We start from the raw sequence: 22,500 nt of genomic DNA on the forward strand, positions 1-22,500 counted from the left end.
CATGACGACAGACGTTAGAGCCACAGGTCTGTAGTCGTTAAGTCCTGTTATCTTGGGTTTCTTTGGAATGGGGATTATGGTGGAGCGTTTGAAGCAGGAAGGCACTTCACACAACTCCAGAGATCTGTTGAAGATCTGTGAAAAGATGGGGCCAGCTGGTCAGCACAGGTTTTCAGACAGGCTGGTGTAACGCCATCTGGGCCTGGTGCTTTTCTTCTTTTGTTTTTCTTGAAGACCTGGCGCACATCATCTTCACAGATTTGAAGAGCAGGAGGTATGGAGAGGGGGATTGCAGGAGGTGTTAATGGTTGTGTAGGGAGATGGTCAGAGTGGGTGTTGGGGGTTTCAAATCTACAATAAAACTCATTCAGGTCGTTAGCAAGTCGTTGATTAGCCTCAGTGCAAGGGGATGGTGTCTTGTAGTTTGTGATGGCTCTCAGTCCTCTCCAAACTGAAGTAGAGTCGTTGGAAGTAAACTGGTCTTCCAACTTTTTAGCGTAGGTCTTTTTAGCCGCTCTAATCTCTTTGTTCAGTGTGTTCCTGGCCTGATTGTACAAGACCCTGTCCCCATTTCTGTAGGCATCCTCTTTGGCCTGACGAAGGTGTCTGAGTTTTGCTGTAAACCATGGCTTATCATTGTTGAATGTTAAATAAGTCCTGGTAGGAATGCATATATCCTCACAGAAACTAATATAGGATGTTACAGTCTCTGTGAGTTCGTCCAGATCGGTGGTAGCAGCTTCAAAAACGCTCCAGTCTGTGATGTCAAAACAAGATTGTAAATCCTGCTCTGTTTCGCTGGTCCATCTCTTCACAGTCTTTACTACAGGTTTAGCAGATTTAAGTTTCTGCTTGTAGGTCGGTATAAGATGAACCAGACAGTGATCAGAACGTCCCAAAGCTGCTCGTGGAACAGAGTGAAATGCATCCTTTATTGTGGTGTAACAGTGATCCAGTATATTACTGTCTCTGGTGGGACAGGTAACATGCTGTCTGTATTTTGGCAGTTCACGGGAGAGATTGGCTTTATTAAAGTCCCCAAGAATGATTAAAACAGAGTCCGGGTGTTGTTGTTCTGTGTCTGTGATCTGATCAGCGAGTTTCTGTAAAGCTGAGCTCACATGTGCTTGAGGTGGAATGTAAACACTGACCAGAATGAACGAGTGAAACTCCCGCGGCGAATAGAACGGCTTGCAGTTGATAAACTGCGTTTCTAGATCAGGACAGCACATCTTCTTTAACACAGTTACATCTGTACACCACCGTTCATTGATGTAAAAGCATGTCCCGCCGCCGCGCGATTTCCCCGTTGATTCTGCGTCGCGATCCGCTCTAAACAGCTGAAAGTCCGGCAGATGGAGTGCGCTGTCCGGTATGGTGTCATTCAGCCAAGTTTCCGTGAAACACAGAGCAGCAGAGTGAGAGAAATCCTTATTTGTCCGAGAGAGCAGAAGGAGTTCGTCCGTTTTGTTGGGTAGAGAGCGGAGATTTGCCAGATGGATGCTAGGCAACGGCGTTCGAAATCCGCGCTTCCTGAGTCTGACGAGCGCTCCCGCTCGCTTTCCCCCGTCTGCGCGTCCTGAAGCGCTTGATCAGCGCCGCTGCTCCTCCGATAACAATGTTCAGTAAAACGTCTGTATAATAGAAATCCGGAAAAATATCATGTGGTGTGTTCTGCCGAATGTTCAGCAGTTCATCCCTGGTGAAACTGATCGTGTTTGTTAAACAAAAAACAGGAAAAACGAACAAAAACAGTACAAACACTGGAGAGCCAAGCACTGAAGCAGCCATGTGCGGCGCCATCTTTCAGGAGAAAGGCCTTTATGACAAAAATCATTAGGATATTAAGTAAAGATCATGTTCCATGAAGATATTTAGTAAATCTCCTACCGTAAATATATCAAAACGTAATGTTTGATTAGTAATATGCATTGCTAAGAACTTCATCTGAACAACTTTAAAGATGATTTTCTCAATAGTTAGATTTTTTTGCTCCCTCAGATTCCAGATTTTCAAATAGTTGTATCTCAGACAAATATTGTCCTCCGAACAAACCACACATCAATGGAGAGATCATTTATTCAGCTTCAGATGATGCATACATCTCAATTTTGAAAAATTGACACTTAAGACTAGTTTTGTGCTCCAGGGTCACAGATGTCTGAAAGACTATGCTGTGTAGCAATAATGTGTGGATTTGAAATCAGAGTAATGGATGAATGTTGTGTTTGTGGCAACAAACACCTTTCAGGAAGGGCTTCCCGTTGATGAAGTCTCCGCGGTGGGAGAATCCGGGCCGAGGGCAGAGCAGGGTGTATTCCGGCGTTCCTTTCTCCGGACACTCGTCACACTCCGGGCCCCAGGCCACGCCCACGGAGCAGCAGCAGGCGTCCACACGATGCCGGCCTGAGATCGGAGCGCCGCAGCGCTCGTCCACGTGTGTGAGGTAACACAGCTCTGTACGCAGGTCTGCAAACACACACAACACATTCAGGAAACACTGGGAACTTCCATGCAAAACAGACCTTCCCAAAACATTGATTAGCATTGTTTGCTCTTCTTCAGGTCACTGAATGCTAATGCTAATGCTAAATAGTTTAGAAGTCATTAAGCGTGCATCTAAGTTGACTTATTTTTGTTTTAGAAAGTATGCATTAAACAGACTTTCACAAGTGCTTTTAATATTGTAAATTATTAGAAATGTTCCTTGAGCACCGGATTATTATATGTCAATGATATTCACGATACTATTGTTTTTATTGTATTTTATATCAGAGAAATGCAGTCTTCGACTTTTGAATGGTGTTGTATTTTAAATTGTGTGCCTTGTTTGAGAATAGTTTTTCTTGGTTTACTAAGTAGATGTAGATCAGCACATCTCATAAAATACTGATGAGGTGGTTTTGCAGTGTGTTCTGGGTCTCTTTAACCTCAAAAGTGCTTAGCATTTCATAAGTGTGACTCGCTAGTGTTATCACACTACGCATAATTGAAAATGATTAAATTAAAGTGTCATTTAGAATAAACAGGAAAGTGAATCCAGTGATGTTCTCAAATGATTTTGTTTAGAAATCAAATTTATTTTCACTAGCTAACAGATTAATGTTAATCTATATTATTATAGTAAATAGTGCTGACTAAAAGGACAGAAATATTCAAATGAGTGTTATTTCAGCATCATTGAGATATTATTAGAGTTTTTGTCAATATTTTGAATCAGATTAATGATTAATTTCTTTATAAATTTGTTTTGTTAAAATTATTTAATTAGAAGTTTTTACATATTTTCAAAATTTGATATTGATCAGTATTAATTAGATTAGTACTTAAACTAAAGGAAAATGAGAAATGTTGCAAATACCCGAAATAAGATAATATTAGAATAATAGAAATGATATATTATTGGTTTATTTTATTTCAATATGTTTACTTATTATATTTGTTGATAGCAAAACTGTGTTTACCACTCCAGTATTCATGCGTTTATCTGTGCAAACACAAATATGCATCTGAAAATTCATGTCGGAGTAGTTTTCTGGATATAAAAGCATTGAGCTGGAGTCTGAAACGAACCAACGCAGGTCCTTCCTGTGGAGTCCACCGTCATCCCGCTGGGACACTGACAGATGAACGAGCCGTCCGTGTTCACACACTTCCCATTGATGCAGACGCCGGGAAACACCTCACACTCATTCACATCTGCACACACACACACAGACAGACGTGAAGCAGGTGAATATGAGACTCTGAACTCATGCAGACTCATGCGTGAAGCGAGATCTCACCATCACAGACTGTCCCCTTCACTCGTGCGTAACCTTTAGAGCAGAACGGGTCTGAAACACACAACACACACTTTTACTTCACACACACTAATACAGAGTCTCTAATGTTTCTCAAAGAGTCTCTTCTGTTCACAGAGGCTGCTTCTATTTGATTAAAATACAGTAAAAAAGTGATATATTATTATAGTGTAAAACAGCTGTTCTCTGTGTGAATCTGTGTTAAAGTGTAATGTATTTCTGTGATGCTCCGCTGTATTTTCAGCATCATTCCTCCAGTGTTCAGTGTCACATGATCTTCAGAAATCATGAAAATATGATGGTTTACTGCTCAAGAAACATTTCTGATTATTATCAATGTTGAAAACAGTTGTGCTGCACAATATTTTTGTGGAAATTGTGAAATACTTCTACTTTAATAAAGCAAGAAGCCGTGGTTTACAGTGAATATGATAGTGATATGATAATGAACCCACTTAGCTGTTATAAATTCACTGTAAATACAGCTTCACGGGGGTTATTGCTTTAAAAAAACTGTTATTACATAACCGTAGTTATGTAAAACAGAGCAAATAAAGTGTATTGATAATAATAAAAACAGTATTGTTCCACCAAACAGTGTAGCTCCTCAGAATCAGTCGTGGTTGCCGAGCAACACACAGACATAAACAAAAGCTGTGTTACTTTGTAACGTACAACAGCTTTGAACACGGCTCAACCAATCAGAATCAAGGAGCGGAACTATCGGTTTTATAAAAAACGATTTTCAAAAATAAATACTTTTATTCATCAAAGATGCATTAAAATGATCAAAAGTGACAGTAAATAGATTCTCAGATTTACTATTTCAAATAAATGCTGTTCTTTTGAACTTTCTATTCATCTGTGAATCCTGGAAAATGAAATGTATCACGGTTTCCACAAAAATATTGTGCAGCACAACTTTTTTCAACATTGATGATAATCAGAAATGTTTCTTTCGCAGTAAATCATCATATTTCCATGATTTCTGAAGATGGTGTGATGTAATCATGTGTGTGTTTGCGGTGGGTTAGTTAGTGGTTCTGTCCGTCTCACCTGGTTCACACTTGGCACACGGAGAGCCCCAGCCCGCCCCCAGCGTAGCACAGCAGTGAGACTTCAGCGTCGCTCCGTTAATGTTAATCTCACACTGTCCGTTCACCACCTTCAGCCAACACCTGCCCTTAGTGGTCTCTGACACACACACACACACAGGTATGAGGCTTTAACACACACGTGTGATGAGTGTGATAGGAAGTGTACTCACCCACACACAGAGTTCCTGAGCTGTCCAGAGTGCTTCCCATGGAGCAGAGACACGCGAACGAACCAGCGCTGTTCCTACACTCGCCGTTCACACACGGGTTACTCGAGCACTCGTCCACGTCTGAACACACACACACACACACGGAGAACATGAGATGTGATTACAACATGTAAACGCTAACAAAACGATTCATATAAGAAATAAAACAGCAAAAATCTACTACAGAATCAAAGTTTGTTTTCACTAAATGAACAGCAGAACGAATCACACTGAATCATTTCCAATTATCTGTACGAACAGAATAATATAGTTCGATTTGTCCTATTAGTCACTACAACATTTTGACCATTAAAAGATTTGAAAAATGGAGATTCACTGAGTAGTAGAACCTCGGATTCAGGAGGAACAGTGTGGTTTTCGTCCAGGCCGTGGAACACTGGACCAGCTCTATACCCTCTACAGGGTGCTGGAGGGTTCATGGGAGTTTGCCCAACCAGTCCACATGTGCTTTGTGGATTTGGAGAAGGCATTCGACTGTGTCCCTCGCGGCGGCCTGTGGAGGGTGCTCCGGGAGTATGGGGTCCGGGGCCCTTTGCTAAGGGCTATCCGGTCCCTGTACGACCGGAGCAGGAGCTTGGTTCGTATTGCCAGCTGTAAGTCAGACTTGTTCCCGGTGCGTGTTGGACTCCGGCAGGGCTGCCCTTTGTCGCCGGTTCTGTTCATGATTTTTATGGACAGAATTTCTAGGCGCAGCCAGGGGCCGGAGGGGGTCAGGTTTGGTGACAACACGATTTCGTCTCTGCTCTTTGCGGATGATGTTGTCGTGTTGGCCTCATCAGGCCAGGACCTTCAGCATGCACTGGGACGGTTTGCAGCCGAGTGTGAAGCGGCTGGGATGAGAATCAGCACCTCCAAATCCGAGGCCATGGTCCTCAGTCGGAAAAGGGTGGCTTGCCCACTTCAGGTTGGTGGAGAGTTCCTGCCTCAAGTGGAGGAGTTTAAGTATCTTGGGGTCTTGTTCACGAGTGAGGGAAGGATGGAGCAGGAGATTGACAGACGGATCGGTGCAGCTTCTGCAGTAATGCGGTCGATGTACCGGTCTGTCGTGGTGAAGAAAGAGCTGAGCCGCAAGGCGAAGCTCTCGATTTACCGGTCAATCTACGTTCCTACTCTCACCTATGGTCATGAGCTTTGGGTCATGACCGAAAGGACAAGATCCCGGATACAGGCGGCCGAAATGAGCTTTCTCCGCAGGGTGGCTGGGCGATCCCTTAGAGATAGGGTGAGAAGCTCAGTCACCCGGGAGGAGCTCAGAGTAGAGCCGCTGCTCCTCCATATCGAGAGGGGTCAGCTGAGGTGGCTCGGGCATCTGTTCCGGATGCCTCCTGGACGCCTTCCCGGGAAGGTGTTCCGGGCGCGTCCCACTGGGAGGAGACCCCGGGGAAGACCTAGGACACGCTGGAGAGACTATGTCTCCCGGCTGGCCTGGGAACGCCTCGGTGTCCCCCCAGAAGAGCTGGAGGAAGTGTCTAGGGAGAGGGAAGTCTGGGGTTCTCTGCTTAGACTGCTGCCCCCGCGACCCGGCCCCGGATAAGCGGTAGAAGATGGATGGATGGATGGATGGATGGATGGATGGAGATTCACTGAATCAGTTTTACATCAATTCCTCAAAATGGAGAGTTTAAACTGATTCAACTGATCAAACTGACCAACTCAGCTCAACAACACTATTTAAACACGTCCATCTGATTATATTCACATACGTCACATTTTATGTAGTTAGTGTGATTTATGTCCTCAGCAGTGTGTTTGTGTGTGTGTGAGAGAGAGAGTGTGTGTGTGTGTGTGTGTGTGTGAGAGAGAGAGTGTGACCCACCTTCACACACCTCTGTCTCGGGCTGGAAGGTGAAGCCCTTGGGGCAGTGGCAGGTGAAGCTGCCCGGTGTGTTTCTGCACAGGCCGTTCTCACACAGGTGTCTGTTCATCACACACTCGTCCATATCTGAAACACAGACACACATGTGACGCAGACGTCTGCGCGCTTCACACACTGATGTCTGCAGAGATACTGACCCACGCAGGTCTTCCCGCTGAGATCCACCTCGAAGCCCAGGTTACAGTTACACTTGTATGTTCGGAGCATGTTCTCACACACACCGTTCTGACAGATATCAGGATCCAGCGCACACTCGTTTATATCTGACACACACACACACACACACACAGAGAGAGAGAGTCACATCTAAACACACGCACGTGTGAACATACATGCACGTAATATACATGGACGAGTAAGACGTTTTTTTACTTTTTATTGCTTAATTGTTTACTTAATTCTATAGATACTAACAGTTAATGTAAATTAATTATCTGTAATTATCTGTAATTAATTTTTATTTAATATTTTATTAATTTGTATTATTTACTATTTTTGTTTATTTAAATATTTGATTATATACACTGTTTTAGGTTTTATTTTATGCACGCACTTCTTAAATGTTTATATCTAAAGATATTAATCGTCAATAAAAATAAAATAAAAAATATAAATCATGTGTATAAATTAATATAATTGTATTATTTATGTAATTATAAAATTAAATGGCCGATTAATTAATTGTATTCATTACGTCATCTTTATTATTTATTTAAATATTTTATAGTTAATATTTAATAATAAATATTTTTATTATTTTCTTGAGATTTTTGAGTGAAATATGGGTAAATTATACATTTATATAAATATTTTTTCTTCTTTTTTTGATTTTGGGGTGAAATCTGACCATGACATGTTCTTCACAGATCTACATATGTGTGTGTGTGTGTGTGTGTGTGTGTGTGTGTGTGTGTGTGTGTGTGTGTGTGTGTGTGTGTGTGTGTGTTTGTGTGTGTGGCCGCACCTCTGCCATCAGTCGTGGTTCCTGGGCCGTGACTGCAGAGAGCCGAAAACTCAGCTGGAACATAAACACACAATTTAACAACATGAAAAGAACTCTAAAAATGGCTGCAGTGTGTGTGTGTGTGTGTGTGTGTGTGTGTGTACCTGAGTTGAGCGGTGGGCAAGGCTGGCATGGCTCTCCGTAGGCGTACTCCACACTGGCGCAGCAGCACTCAGATTTGGTGACGGCCCCGAAGAACGGTCGCACGCACTGACCGCGCTTGTATCCTCCGTAACACGTGCTGCGCATGTGTGTGTCTGCGGGAGAGCAGAGAGTCCTCAGTGTCACATTTCAACAACAACATGCTGTGACAAACAATCATCAACTAAACGACTGCAGAACACCAGATCAACACTCAGAACAACAGACAAACCCTTACTGAGAACAACAAACCCTGTGTGTGAGAGAGAGAGAGTGTGTGTGTATGTGTATGTGTTAGGGCTGTCACTTTTTATTCAATATTCGAATATGCATTCGAACATGACATGAAATATCCATAATCGAACTATAAATAAAATATACAGTTTTTAAAATGCCATGTGTAGCGCATTTTTTACAGTCTATGATTAGACCGTTTGTTTTTTTATTTTATTGCCATCTTATCCAGTAGAGGGCACTCTAGACGTATTGTAGCGTAGGCCCATGACCAAATCAAGCGAATAAGAGCCAGTAGCCAGCCATGTCTGTGTGTTCTCCACCGCGGGGAACATTGTAAATAAAAAGAGAGCCGCACTTAATCCAGATCAAGTTGATAGACTGGTGTTTCTTGCAAACAATATTAAGAAATGAATTAGGCTTGGCTATATGCCTTACTCCTGCTGCTGTTTAAGTTGTCACTTTATTGTTTGTGCCTGTTCTGAATCGTTTTTATTTTCATTTAGCCTAATGTTGTGGGATATGCATAGTGGCACTTCATATAAATTGATATTCTAAGTTGATAACCTGCTGTTTCAAACATTAACTAAAAAAAAAAAATACAGATAGTCCTGTTTATGACTCACTGTTAAATATTTGTGATTGAATCTCCATTAGGGGCCGTTCACATATCGCGTCTTTTGCACGCTCATGGCCGCGACGCGCTCGTTTTTTCCAGGCGCGACCGCACCACATCGAGTTAAAAACATCCAAGCGTCTCAACTTTTCAGAGAGCCGCAAGCACAGGGTCATGTGACAAGAACTAACCAATCAGCTTCATCCTTTCTCGTAACAACGTTGAAATCTCAGCCAAGATGAAGGAACAGCTGATCATAGCTGTATATGGATTGCCATTTTGAAATAAATTTAGTAGCAGAGCTGTGCTGCAAATCCATTTATCCTTTGCTGAAATTTCCGTGTCTTCATGGAGAGAGCAGGTCATGGTTGCTTAGCAACAGCAGACGTCTCAGGAGTGCAACTACCCGAGCGCTTTGGAGGAGGAGAAAGCGGCACGCCTACCGTTTTCCACGCGTTTTAGGCGCGATATGTGAACGGCCCCTTATTAGGCTACAGTGTTTTTTTTTATGCGCGGGGGGTGGGGGGGGGTACGTAGATATTTGAATATATTCTAATACATTGCATGATTTTCGATATCTGTTCGAATTAGATTTTTCTCAAAAGTGACAGCCCTAGTGTGTGTGTGTGTGTGTGTGTGTGGCTGCTCTCACCTACACAGATGCGTCCGTCGAGCCCCACGGCGAGTCCCGGCATACACTCGCAGCGGAACGATCCCTCGGTGTTGACGCAGTGACCGTTCATACACATGCCAGGAACCTCACACTCGTCCACATCTGACACAAGACACACACAGAACACACACAACGCTACACACACGTCTGCACACATGATGAGCGTCAACAAAACACCTGAGACCTGACCAGAACCCTCACAGACCACTGTTCATGCAGCTCACAAAAATATCTTCTAAGAACATTCTGTTGTTCTTTGAAAGTAAAAAAAAAATGTTCTTGGTTATATGAATGTTAAAGGAATAGTTTACCAAATATTGCACAATGTGGGTAATCAAACACATTACAAATTATCATTTTATAATGTGGAGAAAAATACTATTGAAATCGGCTGCCGTCAGCTGTTTGATTACCAACACCCTTTAAAATATCTTCCTCTCTGTGTTCTAGAGAAGAAAGAAACTTTGGAACAATTTGAGGAAGGATAAATTACAGAAATGTCATTTTTGGGTGAACTGTTCCTTTAGAATGTTATTTTTAAATGTTCTCTCAATGTTTTGTAACAAACTGTAACATTTAAAAGAACATTAGATGAATATCTAAGTATAAATAATTGTGCTAACATTTTGGGAACATTAGTAAAGACCAGATATCTCTGAACAAACATTCAAACGTTCTATTAACGTTACTGAAACATTACCAGAACGTTCTGAGAACGCTCCATGTTATCTTTACTACATAATGGATATGAATAATGGTAAGCGTCTAAAACACATTAAAGTATAAGACTCTGAGTCTGATTTCTGGATTAATCTGGTTTTATCGTACAAGAAAGAGCTGCTAAACATCTGTTAATGAAGTCAAAACTTTGATTTTTGGGTGAACTACTCCTTTAATGTGAGATCAGTAATACCCATAATTCATCTGAGCTCAGACTAAAGCTGAGAGCAATCATTGTGATCAACAGTGTGTGTGTGTGTGTGTTTGAGTGTGGTTTCCTGTGTTCTAGACTCATTCCTCTTGAGACTATACAAATCATTAATGAGCGAGTACATCATATGCATGACTTCAGATGTGTGTGTGTGTGTGTGTGTGTTTAGGTTTGTCTGTGCTTGAGAGGCCCAAATATGTGAAAAGGTCCTCATTAATGTTCTGATTCTGATCTTTGTGTGTTGGTTTGGAGCTGGTTAGTGACTGTTTGTGTGTGTGTGTGTGTGTGTGTGTGTGTATTCACTTACCCACACAGAATCGGCCAGTACCATCTAACAAGTATCCAGGTTTGCAGATGCACTTGAAGCTGCCATCCTCATTGATGCACATGCCGTTCAGACAGATGTTCCTCTTCACACACTCATCAGTGTCTGCAACACACACACACACACACACACACACACACAACAAATACACTTCAACAGGCTTCATACAAGCATCTCCTCATGTGTATCCAGCACTTTTTCGAGCACCAATCTTTTCAAGGACTTACATATAATGTCTGTTTTCTGAATTTACTTTTTCTAACATTCTCTTTGAAAAATATGAACACCTATCATTGTCCTTGTTTTGATTTCAGCAAAGAGGGTTGTACCGTAATTCCTAACCGTCCACATTGATAAGTTTACAGTTGTGTGATAAGAAAACCTGTTTGGAAACAAGCAGTATTTTGCATTGCATCCAATCAGTGGTAATACAGATATAGATGAAGCATATAACGTTAGTTCTGGCTGGCAGGTCAGATGAGTCAAGCTTGCATATCTACATATAGGAGGAATAAAACACACTATCACGACATTTCTACATAAGCTCAATTGTCAATTATTCAGCGGCCTTTTCGCTTGTTTAGGAGCAAATTACCCTTCTCCATCCCCAGCTCCTCCTTTTGCCACAGTCAGGACTTGGCTTTCTGATACTGCTTGTTGAATCAGACTCCTTTTATCTTGAATAATGTGTTACACTTATATATCTTTAAGTAAGTTTCTGTCACTATCGAATGCATTCATGTCCGTCTGTAACCTGCAGTGCATCGTGGGTCTCGACTGAACGTCTCACCTTGGCAGTTCCTTCCGTCCGCTGAGATCTCGAAGCCAGCGTTGCACACGCAGTGGAAGCTGCCCTCGGTGTTGACACAGCGGCCGTTGTTACAGATGCGACCATTGGCCACACACTCATCCAGATCTGCAGAGAGCAGACAGTCGTGAGCGTGTGTGTGTGTGTGTGTGTGTGCACTAGGGACCCACAATACTGGATTTTGCCGATATCTGATATGCCGATATTTTTCAACTAATTTTGACTGATAGCTGATGCAGATACCGATATATTATCTTTTGTTTGAAAACAACACCAGGTATCTCCTGTGCAGAGATTGAAACAAAAACTTAGTTGTAAGAATAAAATAAGCAATAATAAAGTTAATTTATAATGACAGCATACGGAAAGCTTTGCATTTTTTTCAGACAGTTGCTGTGGCAACATCAAGATTCAACATTTGTAGACGTTCCAAAGCAAAAGAGTTATAAAAAATATTTTTCATAATATGTTCGAATAAAATAAACATTTTACATCAATAAATAAATCTGTGTATATAATAGTTATTTAATTTACAAGTGTCATGTACAAGTGCATCTGACCTTTAAATCAAAACATACTCATGATGAAATCATTTTATATAAAATATTTATTCAGTAAGATAAAGGTTTGTGATAGTAGATGTTAGTTCATTAGTCATTAAAAGATTTGTTTAAATTATATAAATGAATATTGGCTTAAACTTTAAACTTGTGATTTCAAATTATGCTAGGCCTTATGCATTTGTTATTTGTTCACTGTCATATTCATATCATTTTCACTGTATGCTATATGTAAAATGAGTGTTACTCTGGCTATATTTGAAAAATATGATTCCCAGTGCACACAAACTTCCCAGAATACGGAGTGTCCTGTTGGTTATAGTGTTTACTTTATTTTTAATTATATTTTTATTAAATATTTATTTATATGTAAAAAATACTATATCATCTAAAGTATAAGTATGTTTATTTTCCACATTTATTTTTTAATCCATTGTCAAATTATTTAAAATGTCTTAAATATTAAATAAATAATAATTATATCGGATTTATATCGGCCTAACTGCTTTCCAAGATATCAACATCGACTGTCAAAAAAACAATATCAGTCGACCGCTACTTACAACAAATATGTTTTTGCTTAAAACTAACCAAAACGTTTTATAATTTGTGCGCAGAGAGACTTGGTGTTGTTTCAAAATAAAAGGGAATGCATATATCGGTATCGGTGTCGACATCATCCAAAATGATTTGAAAAAATATCGGCATATCAAATATCGGCAAAAATCTAATATCATGCACCCCTAGTTCCTATAATTATTGTGCATCTCTAGTGTGCAGATGTGGCGTGTGTGTTTGTGTGTGTTTACCTCTGCACTCGGTTCTGGTGGCCGTGCTCTGGAATCCAGTGGGACACTGGCAGTAATAGGATCCAGGGGTGTTCACACACTCCCCATTCACACAGGGGCTCCGCTCACACTCGTTCGCATCTAAACACACACACAACACATGATCACACACTCGATGCAGACGCCTTCCACACGTCTGATATCAGGCGACGCACTGACCGATGCATTCACCGCGGCCGTCCAGCCGGTAGCCCATGTTGCACTCGCAGCGGTAGCTGCCTGGCGTCGGCACACAGCGGCCATTGAAGCACAGGTTACGAAACGCATCGCACATGTTGCTGATGTTCTGAGGCAAGATGACTGAGAGAGAGAGAGAGAGAGAGAGAGAGAGAGACGGGAAAACGTCATTACAGTTCACTGATCAAATGTATTTTAACTCTGAAGCAAACAGGAAGCGACTGAAGTGTGTTCAACACACGCAGCTCTTTCATCAGATCTGCCCGACATTTGGAACAGATGATTCTGACACAAAGCCAGTTAGAAGTTACTGAAGTGTTGTTGATATGAACAGTTTCTTATATCAATCCATTTGTAACAATATTACAAAGCAAGGATGTAAACAGGAAGTGAGGTGTGTTTTTGCCCTTAAGAACCCTTCAGTACAGAGTGCAGAGGTGTTTGTTTGTGTGTATTACTAGGTTTGATGGTGCTTGGGGGAAAGTCAACATATGTGGGCGGCAAAGGTATCGGATCTCGTGGGTAATCAGGAAAATCAGGACCAGGAACAGGGCGAGGACGAGGACCCGGAATCGGAATCGGACCAGGAAGTGGTACCGGATCTGGTCGGTCTGGATCAGGAACTGTGTGACTATACAGACAGAGTCTCTGATACTCATCTGAGTAGGAAGAGAGAGAGTATTATTCAGTTTTTATATTCATATTCGATTCATTTTATTCAGTTTGTTAAGTTAGAGTGAAGATGTTACAATTTCTGTACCATAATAATTAGGGCTGCAGCAAATTATTATTTTAATAATCGATTAATCTAAGGATTATTAAGCTGTTTAATCGACTAATCAATTATTTCACTGATTATTCAGTAGACTTTGATTGATTATTCATTAGTTAAAATATTGAGTTATTCATATGTGACCCTGGAGCCAGAAATCAGTCATAAGGGTAATTTTTTTTTTTTAATTAGGATTTATATACCACCTGAATAAATCATCTCTCCATTGATGTGTGGTTTGTTCGGAGAACAATATTTGTCTGAGATACAACTATTTGAAAATCTAAAGGGAACAAAAAAATCTAAATATTGAGAAAATCATCTTTAAAGTTGTTCAAATAAAGTTCTTAGCAATGCATATTACTAATCAAACATTAAGTTTTGATATATTTACAGTAGAAAACAAAAAAAAACCAAGTAAAGCCGCCTATAAAGCTGTTTGAATTGAACTGAGAGACTGAGAGTATTGTGAATTCTCCTCCTCACCGGTTCCGCGGATGGGACACATCTCTGGGACGCTGGATCCGGACCAGCATCCTCTGTTCTCACAGCAGCACTGACTCTTGGACAAGCGCTGCGGCAGAAGGTTAGCACAGCGCCCGCTCACGATGTTAGCGTAGCAGAAGCCCGTCCGAGCGTCTGGAGCGGAGCACAATTCACAATATTTCTACATGTACAAACTGTTTCATATGATCATGTGTGCGTATTATGATTGGCTGGGTTAAAAACTCACATCTTATTGGCTAAAGAGAACATCTGTTTAAAAAGCATTTGTGAATCTGTGTAACATCCTTTAGTGATGCACAAACACACATCTACCCAGCTAACAGAGAAAGGTTTGATCAAACGTTAACAGAACGTTAATAATGTTCTTAAATTGTTGGTATTAATACAAAATGTGTACATTTATGAAATGATTTCTCCTGAAACATTTCAGTTGGACATTCATCTAATGTTTTTTTAAATGTTGCTACTTGTTTCAGAATGTTCAGAGAACGTTCAAAAGTAACGTTTCTTTAATGTTTGTAAAATGATACAATTGAATGTTCCCTTAACATTCTCATAAAGATATATATTTTTTAAATATTTAAATGTTTTGAATGTTCAAAGAGCTTTCAGAAATAATGTAAGAGCATATTTTTGTTAGCTGGGTACATGCGTATGTCACCTCACGTTGGGTACTAGCCATACGCACACACACACACACACACACACACACACACACACTCGCGGTGTGACAGCACAGTCTGTGTATGACAGAGCATCTCCAGCTGCAGAAGTAACGCGAGGGAGCGACCGGAGCGCGATGATGGAGGAGAAGAGAGGGATGTTTGGCTCAGGAAACATTTGGAGTGGATCGAGTCATTGAGCACATTCCTTCCACACAAACACAGCCAACACACATCAGCTGAAGACCACTGACCCACTTACACACACACACACACACACACACACAAACACTTATTTTTACAGTTTCATGCAATTGATCAGCAAAACTGTACATGTTCTGTTAAAATCATTTCAAGTCAAATGACATTCAAACCCGGTTCACTGGATCAGGGTTCCATCAAATAATGTGTATACTGGAACTAAATTATTTCTGCAGTCAGCAAAATTCTTATATATCTCAGCACCATGTTTCATCACATTCTATGGTTACTATTATACCTACAAAAAACTTAAACAAAACTTAAAATGTATACTAAGCTACTATAATTACTAATAAGTTACTATAATTCTATGTCCACACTCTACAAAACTGAATAACTGTGAATTCATATATTATTTCTAGACACTGTATTTTGCAGCTTTGATGCAGTCGTCATCTTCTCAAGGTGCAAACAAGAAGTCAACTGCTCTGATCATGTGACAATTTGCACTAAACATTTGACCTTTATTGTTGCAGAAAATGCACTAAAACACCTGTGAGTAACATTTTTAAAGCTGAAATGGGTTAAGAACATGTGAACAGTTTCTCTGCAGACACACACACACACACACAGAGGAAACACACACAGCAGGAAGCAGACAGGAGGAGAAGCTGATGAATCAGACTGTGACCGTGAGAGCGGGTCAGACTCACCGATGCAGCGCGAGCCGTCCAGCGCCGTGTCGAAGCCCACTGGACACCTGCAGAAGAAGCTGCCGATGGTGTTAGAGCACTGACCTCCACCGCACAGACCCGGGATCTGAGAGCACTCGTCAACATCTGAGACACACACATACATCAGATCATCACACTTAAACCAGGAAGTGTTATTATGGATTATAGACTCTCTGTATTTGAGTTAAAAACATCTTAATTCTGGATGTGTTTCATCTTTTGTCTTCTCCAGATGTTCACTGATGGACTGGAGTGCTGTGGAATATTGGGATGTTTTTATCAGCTGTTTGGACTCTCATTCTGACGGCACCCATTCACTAGGGATGGGACTCAAAAATCAATTCCAATTCCAGAATCAGATATTTAAGGTCAGGAGTCGGATACTTGTTGTAAAATTAAAATGTACATCCCAGCTATCAATTCCTGTGTGTGCATCTTTTATTCTTAGCTGGCGAAAAGTGGCTTTTAAAAATGTATTTGTTCACAAAATAAATATGTTTGGTATCTAAATGTTTGACTTGCACATTGGAATCAATAAGAATGGGAATCGATCAAAGAAACAAACTCATCTACATCTGGGATGATCTGAGGGTGAGTTTTTAGAAACTCTCAACAAGCTCATTTTGGATCTAAATCAAGTCTCACGTTATATTTCTCAATCCGAGACTCAGATTCTGGCACCCAGATTACTAAAGAGAGCTACGACCCGTCATCTACACAACCCTGCAGCCGCGGGACGCTACGTTTGAAGGGGTTCTGCTGTGTGATGTGAATTATTGAGCAATATGAATATCAGATTTACTGTCAGACGACTGACCGCAGTGAAATACGACTTGACTAATAATGGACAGCCGTCTGAGTTTGGCTCTCGCTCGGGTGCTTTCCAGAGCCGTTATTTCTGGGTGTGCGGTGGGTACGGATCTCACACACAAACACACACACACACAAACACATACACACACTCGCTTCTGCTTTAGAGTCTCACTCCAGTTCAGTAATGACCTGTTCGATCGAACACAAGTAAAACAAACTCTCTGTCTGTCCTAAAAACACATCTGAAAGCACTGAGTCTGAGATAATGACAGAAGATTCAGACTCGCTGTCTAAACAGACTGCAAGAGAACCAGCACATCGTCTTCTGTGAGCATCATCATCCATGATGAAAATAATGAATGCACTGAACTGTGGATGGAGTTTGATTAAATAGAGATTATGTGAGAGAGTCAAAGATCTACCATTCGACTGTAAAACATACATGTGTAAATGACGAGCTGAACTAAACCAGATTAAACCAGAAACACACTCACAGCTGAAGATGACAAAAATACACAAGCTTAGGCTCAGATATTTCTCCAAAAGGACCTCAAGAGAGACAAAAACAGGCTCAAATGAGTCACTAGTCTTCATCTGATGAGAAAGGGTTCATTTGTTTGTTTCAGTGTTTCGTTTTGAGACCTGACTGCAGGTTTTGGTATCTTTCCAACTATCCCAAAATATGTTCCAAAAACGTTCGCCAACATTCTCGGTGAGTTGCGAAAATGTTACTTCTGAACATTCAAAACATCCAGTTTTTTTTTTTAAACTGTAAGTATTTTTTTCTTGATAATACATGAACGTTTCATTTTATCACTTTGCAAAGATGTTACATTTGAATGTTCTCTGAACATTCTAAAAATGTTATTTACAAAACATCAGATGATGAAATAATGTTGTTGTGCCAACTTTATTAGAGTTTTTATCAGGAGAAACTTAAGTCTCTGATTGCTCTACTTTCGCTAGCAGAGATATCTGAGATCTGAGATGTTAAAGAGAGGCAAACTCCAGCTGAAGAATGAGTTCTGATGTCTGTGTGTGTCATTACCTTCACATTTCTGTGTGATTTCGTTGAACTTGTGTCCAGCAGGGCATTTGCACTCAAATGAGCCCACGGTATTCACACAGTTTCCCCCCTGACAGAGTCCAGGAATGGCCTGGCACTCGTCCACATCTGCACACACACAGAGAGAGAGAGAGAGAGAGAGAGAGAGAGAGAGAGGAAATGCTTTAACAACACAACACAACAGATGCACTTAAATCAGTGTGTATAATTCAAAACAGAACAACATGAGGAGGAAATATCAGAGCTCTGGTCTCATGTCGCAACGCTTCAAGTGTGTTTGTGGAGCCTGAGAAGAGTTAAGACATAAACAAATCATAATCTTCAGATTGTGCTCTATTTCTGTATGACTAATCGGATGTAAGTAAATCTATTGCATAAATCAAACTGTTAAAGACACAAACAATAAAGACACATTTTTAAACAATATTTACTATTTTTTGCCTTTTTATTGTTTTTGAAATAATTTCTTCTGCTCACCAAGACTGCATTTATTTGATCAACAATATAGTAAGATATTATTATAACATAAAACAGCACTTTTCTGTGTGAATCTCTGTTAAAGTGTAATTTATTTCTGTGATGCTCCGCTGTATTTTCAGCATCATTCCTCCAGTCTTCAGTGAATCTTCAGAAATCAGAATAATATGATGATTTCCTGCTCAAGAAACATTTCTGAGTATTATCAGTGTTGAACACAGTTGTGCTGCACAATATTTTTGTTGAAACTGTGATGCATTTCATTTTTCAGGATTCACAGATGAATAGAAAGTTCAAAAGAACAGCTTTTATTTGAAATAGAAATCTACTGGGACATTAGAAATGTCTTTACTGGCACTTATGATCAACTGAATGCATCCAAGTGTTTGGTTCTTTAAATCTTTTGAACAGTCATGAAGACTGCACTGATCCTGTCAGTGTGGTGTAGGATTATATCTACTGGGACAGTGATACTGTACACACACACACACACACACACACACAGTGAGGAGCAGGAGTCAAGTAAATAAGAAAGAAATATTAAGGGACAAGTTAAAAACCTGATTGATTTAAGGGAGAAGTGTGAGACCGAACCGAGAGACGAGCCCAAGCTCACCCTCCCAGAGAGACTCAGACAGCCAGACGATAAAAGAATTCACCCAGCTGGAGGAATTACAGTCACAGCCAAACCCCACACACACACATGCACTGGAGCCGGTCTATGACAATACAGGAGATCCTCTTCAAAACCTGCAGCACAGACCAGAACAGTCCAGCAGAGACCAGCACATCTTACCCCAGCACTTCAGCGCAGATCATCAGGTGCATCAATGAGGGATTCGTTTACACTCTGTGTGTGTGTGTGTGTGTGTGTGTGTGTGTGTGTGTGTGTGTGTGTGTGTGTGTTGTGGGACTGTCTGGATCGCTGAGGCGTGCGTCTATGTGTTCTGACAGTGTGTCCTTGTTTGCATGACTGCGAGCATTCCTTCATTAGAACCAAAACCAATCTGACTCAATTAGAGTGAACTGTCTGTGTGTGTGTGTGTGTGTGTGTGTGTGTGTGTGTGTGTGTGCATGTGTGTGTCTGTGTGTGTGTGTGTGTGTGTGTGTGTGTGTGTGTGTGTGTGTGTGTGTGTGTGTGTTTGTGTCTCACCCTGGCAGGCCCCGGAGCGGTGGTTGGGAATGAAGCCGCGGCGGCAGGGATGTGGTTGTGCTGGACACTGCTCACACGGATGACCCCAGGCCCGTCCCACCGTCGCACAGCACAGTGTCTTAGTGCAGACGATTCCCGTCAGCTGACCCTGACACATCTGGTTACTGACCGACGCGAAACACGGCCCTGTCCTGTAATCTGGACACACACAGAACATGTTTAACACACATCAGTGTCCCTGCAGCACAGAAGCAGTCATCAGTGTCACAGACGTATATTTGTAGAAATAGACAACAATACATTGTATGAGTCACAATTATACATTTCTCTTTTATGACAAAAATCATTAGGATATTAAGAGAACACGATCTTCCATGAAGATATTTAGTAAATCTCCTACCATAAATATATCAAAACTTAATGTTTGATTAGTAATATGCATTGCTAAGAACTTCATCTGAACAACTTTAAAGATGATTTTTTCAATATTTAGATTTTTTTTGCTCCCTCAGATTCCAGATTTTCAAATAGTTGTATTTCAGACAAATATTTTCCTCCTCACAAACCACACATCAATGGAGAGATGATTTATCAGCTTCAGATGATGTATACATCTCAGTTTCCCAAAATTGACCCTAATGACTGGTTTTGTGCTCCGGGGTCACAGTAGCAACATGCCAACACTCTCCTGGCTAAAAGAGCATTCTCTGAGCGTTTTGATTAAACGTTCTTAAAGTGAGTGACGTGACCCATACTCAGAATTCGTGCTCTGCATTTAACCCATCTAAAAGTGCACACACACGGAGCAGTGAACACACACACACACTGTGAACACACACCCGGAGCAGTGGGCAGCCATTTATGCTGCGGCGCCCGGGGAGCAGTTGGGGGTTCGATGCCTTGCTCAAGGACACCTAAGTCGTGGTGTTGAGGGTGGAGAGAGAACTGTACATGCACTCCCCCCACCCACAATTCCTGCCGGCCCGAGACTCGAACTCACAACCTTTCAATTGCAAGTCCGACTCTCTAACCATTAGGCCACGACTTCCCCTCAATGTGTTCTTCCAGCAATGTTAACAGAACAACTTTAATAATGCTCTCAGAACATTATCAGGAAAACATTTATACATTGTTCATGGAATTATTCTCCCCGGGCGCTGGATCTATAGCTGCCCACTGCTCTGGGTGTGTGTTCACGGTGTGTGTGTGTGTGTGTGTGTGTGTGCCCACTGCTCTGGGTGTGTGTTCACGGTGTGTGTGTGTGTGTGTGTGTGTGTGTGCCCACTGCTCTGGGTCTGTGTTCACGGTGTGTGTGTGTGTGTGTGCCCACTGCTCTGGGTGTGTGTTCACGGTGTGTGTGTGTGTGTGTGTGTGTGTGCCCACTGCTCTGGGTCTGTGTTCACGGTGTGTGTGTGTGTGCCCACTGCTCTGGGTCTGTGTTCACGGTGTGTGTGTGTGTGTGTGTGTGTGTGTGCCCACTGCTCTGGGTCTGTGTTCACGGTGTGTGTGTGTGTGTGTGTGTGTGCCCACTGCTCTGGGTCTGTGTTCACGGTGTGTGTGTGTGCCCACTGCTCTGGGTCTGTGTTCACGGTGTGTGTGTGTGTGTGTGTGCCCACTGCTCTGGGTGTGTGTTCACGGTGTGTGTGTGTGTGCCCACTGCTCTGGGTCTGTGTTCACGGTGTGTGTGTGTGTGTGTGTGCCCACTGCTCTGGGTCTGTGTTCACGGTGTGTGTGTGTGTGCCCACTGCTCTGGGTCTGTGTTCACGGTGTGTGTGTGTGTGTGTGTGTGTGCCCACTGCTCTGGGTGTGTGTTCACGGTGTGTGTGTGTGTGTGTGTGTGTGCCCACTGCTCTGGGTGTGTGTTCACGGTGTGTGTGTGTGCCCACTGCTCTGGGTCTGTGTTCACGGTGTGTGTGTGTGTGTGTGTGTGTGTGTGCCCACTGCTCTGGGTGTGTGTTCACGGTGTGTGTGTGTGTGCCCACTGCTCTGGGTCTGTGTTCACGGTGTGTGTGTGTGTGTGTGTGCCCACTGCTCTGGGTCTGTGTTCACGGTGTGTGTGTGTGTGCCCACTGCTCTGGGTCTGTGTTCACGGTGTGTGTGTGTGTGTGTGTGTGTGCCCACTGCTCTGGGTGTGTGTTCACGGTGTGTGTGTGTGCCCACTGCTCTGGGTCTGTGTTCACGGTGTGTGTGTGTGTGTGTGTGTGTGTGTGTGTGTGTGCCCACTGCTCTGGGTCTGTGTTCACGGTGTGTGTGTGTGTGTGTGTGTGTGCCCACTGCTCTGGGTGTGTGTTCACGGTGTGTGTGTGTGTGTGTGTGTGTGCCCACTGCTCTGGGTGTGTGTTCACGGTGTGTGTGTGTGCCCACTGCTCTGGGTCTGTGTTCACGGTGTGTGTGTGTGTGTGTGTGTGTGTGTGTGCCCACTGCTCTGGGTGTGTGTTCACGGTGTGTGTGTGTGTGCCCACTGCTCTGGGTCTGTGTTCACGGTGTGTGTGTGTGTGTGTGTGCCCACTGCTCTGGGTCTGTGTTCACGGTGTGTGTGTGTGCCCACTGCTCTGGGTGTGTGTTCACGGTGTGTGTGTGTGTGTGTGTGTGTGCCCACTGCTCTGGGTCTGTGTTCACGGTGTGTGTGTGTGTGTGTGTGCCCACTGCTCTGGGTCTGTGTTCACGGTGTGTGTGTGTGTGTGTGTGTGTGCCCACTGCTCTGGGTGTGTGTTCACGGTGTGTGTGTGTGTGTGTGTGTGTGTGTGCCCACTGCTCTGGGTGTGTGTTCACGGTGTGTGTGTGTGTGCCCAC

The 22,500-nt window shown here is 42.3% G+C and overlaps 1 protein-coding gene across 1 annotated transcript in view; it reads right to left on the reverse strand.

Annotated features, from left to right (window-relative positions):
• Nucleotides 1–22,500, reverse strand: part of fbn1 (fibrillin 1) — a 73,830-nt gene that overhangs the window by 39,727 nt on the left and 11,603 nt on the right. Inside the window, exons 7-25 of the mRNA XM_059507008.1 lie at nt 19,708–19,905; nt 18,060–18,185; nt 16,178–16,303; nt 14,581–14,733; nt 13,781–13,981; nt 13,305–13,445; nt 13,107–13,226; nt 11,720–11,845; nt 10,912–11,034; nt 9,653–9,775; nt 8,114–8,266; nt 7,971–8,024; nt 7,144–7,269; nt 6,947–7,072; nt 5,071–5,190; nt 4,860–4,997; nt 3,786–3,836; nt 3,574–3,699; nt 2,245–2,469 (exon numbers count right to left, since the gene is read on the reverse strand). Coding sequence (XP_059362991.1) covers nt 2,245–2,469; nt 3,574–3,699; nt 3,786–3,836; nt 4,860–4,997; nt 5,071–5,190; nt 6,947–7,072; nt 7,144–7,269; nt 7,971–8,024; nt 8,114–8,266; nt 9,653–9,775; nt 10,912–11,034; nt 11,720–11,845; nt 13,107–13,226; nt 13,305–13,445; nt 13,781–13,981; nt 14,581–14,733; nt 16,178–16,303; nt 18,060–18,185; nt 19,708–19,905 — 2,556 coding nt within the window. The remainder of the gene's footprint in view (nt 1–2,244; nt 2,470–3,573; nt 3,700–3,785; nt 3,837–4,859; nt 4,998–5,070; nt 5,191–6,946; nt 7,073–7,143; nt 7,270–7,970; nt 8,025–8,113; nt 8,267–9,652; nt 9,776–10,911; nt 11,035–11,719; nt 11,846–13,106; nt 13,227–13,304; nt 13,446–13,780; nt 13,982–14,580; nt 14,734–16,177; nt 16,304–18,059; nt 18,186–19,707; nt 19,906–22,500) is intronic.

This window comes from Carassius carassius, chromosome 23 (genome assembly GCF_963082965.1).
Source record: "Carassius carassius chromosome 23, fCarCar2.1, whole genome shotgun sequence".
In the NCBI taxonomy this organism is placed as follows: Eukaryota; Metazoa; Chordata; class Actinopteri; order Cypriniformes; family Cyprinidae; genus Carassius; species Carassius carassius.